This window comes from Martes martes (genome assembly GCF_963455335.1).
Source record: "Martes martes genome assembly, chromosome: 1".
NCBI classification, from domain to species: Eukaryota; Metazoa; Chordata; class Mammalia; order Carnivora; family Mustelidae; genus Martes; species Martes martes.
The window spans coordinates 154,336,366-154,343,236 of NC_137888.1; the positions used below are offsets into that span (position 1 = coordinate 154,336,366).

Sequence of the window (6,871 nt, forward strand, 5' to 3'; positions counted from 1 at the left end):
TGACCTGAGCCGCAGGCAGAGGCTTAACCCACTGAGCCACCCAGGCGCCCCCTCCCCCTTTTTTTTAAGATTTTTGTTTATTCAGAGAGAGACAGCAAGAGAGAGTGAGAGCACGAGCCAGGTTGAGGGGCAGAGGGAGAAGCAGCCTCACCATTGAGCAGGGAGGCTGATGCGGGGCCCAATCCCAGGACTCCGGGATCATGACCTGAGCTGAAGGCAGACACCCAACTGACTGTGCCACCCAGCTGCCCCAAGAAAGACTATTTTAAAGAAATAAATAGATTCTCACTTTTGAAAGACTGGTAGTAGAAAAATTTGTTTTGATTCTCATACTGTATTTTTCTCCTTAAAGGGATTCTGCAGTGCAGGGGAAAGTAGAAATAAGCATTCAAAAGTCAGTTGTAAACCATGCCTAAGTTTTTAAGAAAGTGAGACTGGTATTTACTTTATTCAAGATTATTACGCAGGAATGGGGTGGTGGTGGTGGGTATCTTCTAATAGAACCTCCACAATATGAAAAGTAAACACTGTAAGGTGACAGATTGCTTTGATACCAGATTTTTCATTTCATAAACAAAATTAGGTTTCTAGAAAATATACGCTGTTGTCCTTCCCCCTCAGGTTTATTTTCATGTTTTGTAGGATCAGACAAAGGTGAAAATGAAGCAATGGAATCCTGTGAGTAAGAAGTTCTGTAAATACTTAAAGTAGCCTGGCTTGCATCCCAAAGATGTAGACTCAAGCCTTCTGTGCCCTTCATTTGTCAGCCTAAGAAGTAGCACTGTGCTTTAGTCTGAGCAGTTGCTGGGGTGGTGGATTGGGTTGCCCCCTTGCTCTTGACCCAGCCTCTTCACCAGGGTCCACACTCTTTTTCCCCAGCTGGGAAGCGGGCCCCTCAGTGCTACCCCAGTTCGGTCACCTCTGCCAGGACTGTGATGCTGTTTAATCTTGGCAGCGCCTACTGCCTGAGGAGCGAATACGACAAAGCCCGGAAGTGTCTCCACCAGGTGAGGCTGGAGGTGGTGGGGCCACGCCCTCTTGTAAAGCAAGGTTTTGGAGCTTCTGGGTTTTGTTATTCTGTTTGGGGCTCTGGTCAATTTGTTAAAAATTGGAGTATTGCTTTCCCAAGCTTAAAAATATTCTTATAATGGGGCGCCTGGGTGGCTCAGTGGGTTAAGCCTCTGCCTTTGGCTCAGGTCATGATTCCAGGGTCCTGAGATCGAGCCCCGCGTCAGGCTGTCTGCTCAGCAGGGAGCCTGCTTCCTCCTCTCTCTCTGCCTGCTTCTCTGCCTACTTGTGATTTCCGTCTGTCAAATAAATGAAAAAATCTTTAAAAATATATATATATTCTTATAAGGCAAACAACTGTTCAGCTATTACAAGTGAACCTAGGTACTTAATGGAGGGTTTTTCCCAATGGTTTTAATAATTAAAATTTCAGAAGATTGGAGGGGCGCCTGGGTGGCTCAGTGGGTTAAGCCTCTGCCTTTGGCTCAGGTCATGTTCTCAGGGTCCTGGGATTGAGCCCCACGTCGGGCTTTTTGCTCAATAGGGAGCCTGCTTCCCCCTCTCTCTTCCTGCCTCTCTGCCTACTTGTGATCTCTCTCTCTGTTGAATAAATAAATAAAATCTTAAAAAAAAAAAAAACAGATTGGAAACTATCTAAATGAGGGATCACTTAAATAATAGTGCATCCATACAGCTGAACACACTGCAGCTATAAACTCTGTGTACTAAAATGATATCTAAGACCTACTAAGTGAAAGACCAAGATTTAAAACAGTTGCTTTATAATTGTGTATGTGCATATGAGAGCTCTGGAAGGACATATGAGAAACCAGCAACATTGGTTATGGGGCAGCAGGATAAGTACTGTGTTGCTGGAGCACTAGAACAGGAGACTTAAGAAGACAGCTGGTGCCAAAGAAATTCCACATACACTAAAGGAAGTGACTGGCAACATATGACTAAAATATGCCTCTGAATTCTACCACTGAAATGATGCTTCATGAGTAGGTCTCAGGGAAGATTCTGATTGAGCCTCTTTAGATTTCTTGGCCATCCCTGGGCCTGTCATGGACATGGACCCTTACCTGCAGTAAGGGACCTGGTGGCCAGGTTTCACCAGTGGCAATTCCAGAGGCTATATCACAGACTCAGAAAGCATATGAGCACTTCTTGGTAAGCCATGGGAATGAGACAGTAAAAATAGGTAGGCATGTTGCAACCCTGCCTATAAAGGGAATTGCAAGGTCAGAGGGTATGCAGAATTTTAAGACTTTAATATGGAAGTTGTAATATGTGCCAAATTGTATAATCACCAGCAGCACAGGAGAGAGCCAACATCCCTGTATGCTTTTCAGAGTAGCAGAAATTGAAATTAAAGCTATTCTGAAGAGATTTGTTGGCTTCTGGAAATGTTCTTCCTCTGAAGACCATCTTGTCATGTAGAGCCGTGAAGAATCTTACCATGTGGAAAATAACCACTGATGATATTTAGTTAACTTAGTGGCATCTGGTCGGCACTTCTGATCCAAAATCAGAAATGTAAGTGGTCGACTATCCGGGGAGACATATTTGCTATTATCTCGCAAGTTGAGTCATACCACTTGATTGGGAAGGAGTTGACTACAGCCAGCAGGACTTCTGATCTAATGTTGCAGTATGCATGATCTAGTTCAGGTTCTCGTACAGCAGGTGGCCATGGAGGCTGCCATTCTGGGAGAGACAGATGGATTCAGGCCTGGCTCAGGGTCTGAAGGGGGTTTTGTTTTGATCCCTTGGTTTTTAGGTTAATCCAGTGGCTGGATCTTTGTTAATTGGGAGGCCTGCTCTGCCTGGGAGGGCAAGACAGTGATGTGAAGAGTTGGAAAGGGCTCCACGGAGATGTTTCTGAGGTTGCCTGCCCGCCACTAGCCATTCTGAACAGCCAGTAAGCAGAGCACCATCAAGTCTCATAAAGTTGCTGTTGTGAATTCCTGTATTTTAGAGAAAGCTGCAGACTGTGGTCAGCGCAAAAAACAATAAGTGACCTGTGTTAACCAGCCACTTGGAGGCAAAATGGAGATTTTAATACCCACAAAATGCTGTAAAGATTATCTTGCCTGTATGAAGCTTGGCCTAGAAGTGTAAAAATCTCATTTTCTGAACTGAGTTGTTAGACCTCTGTGATGTGGTGAGAGGAATAAAAGCCTCCTTGCTTCGTTCATGAAGAACTTAGGGTGTGCCGTGGACGAGAGAGTCCCTGCTCATTCGAGATCTCTTCTGAGGCTGCCAGGAACTGACCTTGTGCAGGCTTCTGGTCCCCCAGACATCTCCCATCTTCACAGCTCGGCCTACTAGGCCTTTCTCCCCACTTTCTTCTTATCCAGTATCCACCCTGCAAGGACTGAGGCAGGTGCCCCATGCCCTGAAGCTCTCCATTCAAAAGAAACCTTTTTCTCTCTTCATATTCACAGTGCATTCACTCTGTTCTCTCCCTAGTATTTGGGTAAATTTGTTTGGATTATTATTAGTTGTGTGCATGCCTGTTTATTATCAAAATGAGACCCTGTCTTACCCACACACTCACCTCTGCTCAGTAAATGTTTATACAAGTATACTTTCTGATAAGATGAAGGAAAGAAGCAGAGCAGCCTGGAAGCCAGACCACCTGAAACTGGATGGGGGAATACAAGTCGATAGTAAGGTGTGAGGAAAAGACTGCCGCCCAAAGAAGCCCAGACTGAGGGAATAAAGATTGACCAGAGCAGGCCAGGCTTCCTTTCTCAGGGCTAGGTCAGAGAGAGACTGCTAGCTGGAGAAGTGACTCTCAGATCCAGGAAAGAATAGCATGTTGCTTAAGCAGTTAAATTATTTTATTTGACAAAATTGTACTGTTTCAGTCCTTAGAAATGGGGACATTGAACATGCTCAGTGGTACATTTTTTTCTCTACTACCAATTTCTTAAATTTGAATTCTTATTGCTAACATTAAGAACTTGGGACCTACAATACTGAGTTGTTACTTAGGCAAACAAATGAACATGCAGATTTGAATGTAAGTGCAACCATGTCTGTGGTGAAGAGCCACCAATAGACCTGGACCAATGACGGGAGTGTAGAATCAAGAGTATCTGGTCACCCGTCTCAAAGCCAAATAGAGCCAAGACATGGAAGAAGAACCCCAAGTAGGTGAAAAGCTTTCCCCTATAAAAACTCATTTTGGTAAGGGAAAATAGTGAATCCTTTAATGAAAAATTATATGTCTGGTTTAGTCCGTGGGGATGAGATCATAGGTAGCTGAGGGACATCAGAACAGAATGATAGTAGTTGCTAGGAGGTCACCTGGGAATGAGCAGGCTTCCTCCCCACCCCCAGCATTACTTGGAGTTTGTGTACTAAGCTGTTGGTTTTTCATGGGTATCTTTTTTGTTTTGAGCAAAGGCGGCTTCGATGATCCATCCTAAAGAGGTGCCCCCCGAAGCCATCCTACTGGCAGTCTACCTCGAACTGCAAAATGGTAAGTAATTCTTCTCTCTAGTTAGGACTCTTTCCCTTCAGAGATGGCTGGCTCAGTTGGAGGAGCGTGCAATCTTGATCTTGGGGTTGTGAGTTTGAGGCCCACGTTGGGTGTAGAGATTACTTAAATAGAAGTTTTTTTTTTAAAAAAGGACCGTATCCCTTCAAAGAGCCCAAGGTTTTGGGTGTCTGATTTATCTCTTCAAATTTGAAACTTTGCCTTCCTTGAAGATATTACCCATCAAGTTCTTCTAGAAAAAAACATAGCTAGGGAGTTTGTAGTGTCTTACAAATTCCTGCTTCTTATGACTTAACCATATTTCCTTTTATCTGTGAAAATGCAGGAAAGCATAACTTCTGACAATTATAATTAATCCCTACTAAGTAATCTTTCTCTTAGGCAGCCAAATGACTTGCATTGAGAACATGAGTCAGAATGCCAGTTGCTAAGAGTTGTACACTGTAATATTTTGAACATAGATGTCATTAATGAATTTTACAGTAAACCAGTTCTTGCTGACAGTTATCCAAACCTAAACCCAGGTCATACCTCTGGGGCACATACAACCTTTAAGGATGGGGCTTCTGAGAAAAGACTGGGAGCCCTATGTAACAGACAGCATGAAGTAGAGAAGAGACATGAATGGAAGAAATTAAACAGAAACATTAAGAGTTCTAAGTCATGCCTCCTTTTGACCATGAGAATCCTTACATGGTTCCCTCTTTTGAGAGCTTGTTTATAGCATTCAGTGCTTGGCACCCACCTGGCCTTGGCCTCTTGAAAAAAGTGTGATTGGGGTTAGTGCATTGGTCCTAGTGACCTTCCTCCATGCAGTCTACCTGGAGACAAGTTCACAAGCTGGGTTATACCTTAGAAAAACCTTAGGGCTTTTAAAAATCCCTTTGCCCAGACCACACCCCCAGTCTCTTAAATCAGAATTTCTGGGGATGGGATGGAGACATGGGGGGCCCCAGTGTACAGCAAATGTTGCGGACCACTGCTCTCCCAGACCGTCTTTTACTTCCTTTGCATGATGTTAATGGCGTGCTTTTTACATGGTGGTATTGTTTATGCTTTTTTTAATGGGAAGTGTTTTTGTAGGTAATACCCAGCTGGCCTTACAGATCATCAAAAGGAATCAGCTGCTCCCTGCAGTGAAAACACTGTCTGAGATGAGAAAGAAGCCAGTGTTCCAGCCTGTCCACCCGATCCAGCCCATCCAAATGCCGGCTTTCACTGCACAGAGAAAGTGACATTTTTGCTCTTGGAAAACTGTTACTTGAGACCCAGGGGAGTATTTATGGGCCTTTTTAGTTGTATCACAGCAAAATGAATAAAAGCAAATGGTGAAAGGTGCTAGTTTTGAAGACACAATTTTGAAATGATTCTAATCCCTGGCTTTTTGGGGTTTTTTGTTTTGTTTTGTTTTTGCCAGAAGCTTACTTAAAATTAAGGATTCACAAACTCATTTTCATCTGTTTTTCTTTAATCTTATATTTTGTGCCATTATGTGATGTATCCATGTCATAGGCAATTAAAACATGGTCTTATCAAAACAGTCTTGTATAATAAATACATTTTGTCTTTCTCATAACTGTTGGACAATTTTAGATCTGATGTTAAAGTTTTAAAACCTGAGATACCTGTCAGCAGTAAATGAGTAGCCAATCCAGAAGCTGATCTGGGTGCAGAGAGGAGGGGAAGTGGATGTGTTTTCTGCCTGGTTAAGACTAAAAGGACCAAAAAATGTATAATAGAACCTGTAGGGCCAGTAACACTGGCTTAAGAGATGACTGGTCCGATAGGAATCACTTGCTTCAAGATTACAAACCAGGTTCAGGGCACTGATCATGCTCCTCCTGTACCGCTAGGCAGAGGCAATGGTTCTAGAGTCTGTTAGTAAGGAGCTCAAGGTTCATTGCTCACACCTTTGCAGATGTAAACAAAAATTTAAAATTGCTTCTTTCCTGGGTGCTTGGCTGACTCAGTTAGTAGAACGCATGACTCCTGGCCTCGGGGTTGTGACTTTGAGCCCCATGTTGGATGTAGAGATTTAAATTTAAATTTAAATTCTTAAAGAATTAAAAAAAAAAAAAACTTCTTTCGAAGAGACAGATCTATGTTATGGGATTAACATGGCCAAAATTTGTCCAGAGGGTTGATATATTAACTTTAGGAAGGAAAAGCCATAATAACAGACGTTCGTTAGAAAAATTGGGTCAGGGCACCTGGCTAGCTCAGTTGAAGAAGCATGTAACTCTTGATCTCAGGGTTTTTGGTTCAGGCCCCATGTTGGGTGTACAGATTCCTTAAAAAACAATTTTTTTTTAAAGGTTTTATTTATTAGGGAGAGAGCATGAGCTGGGGGGA

General features: G+C 43.1%; 1 protein-coding gene across 2 annotated transcripts in view; it reads left to right on the forward strand.

Annotated features, from left to right (window-relative positions):
- Positions 1-6,576, forward strand: part of CNOT10 (CCR4-NOT transcription complex subunit 10) — a 77,399-nt gene extending 70,823 nt beyond the window's left edge. For both annotated transcript variants that reach the window (XM_080828219.1, XM_080828220.1), the window contains exons 16-19: positions 643-678; positions 880-1,007; positions 4,426-4,501; positions 5,603-6,576. In XM_080828219.1, the coding sequence (XP_080684345.1) occupies positions 643-678; positions 880-1,007; positions 4,426-4,501; positions 5,603-5,754 (392 nt within the window). In that variant the 3' untranslated portion in view covers positions 5,755-6,576. The remainder of the gene's footprint in view (positions 1-642; positions 679-879; positions 1,008-4,425; positions 4,502-5,602) is intronic.
- The last annotated feature ends 295 nt before the right edge of the window (positions 6,577-6,871 follow it).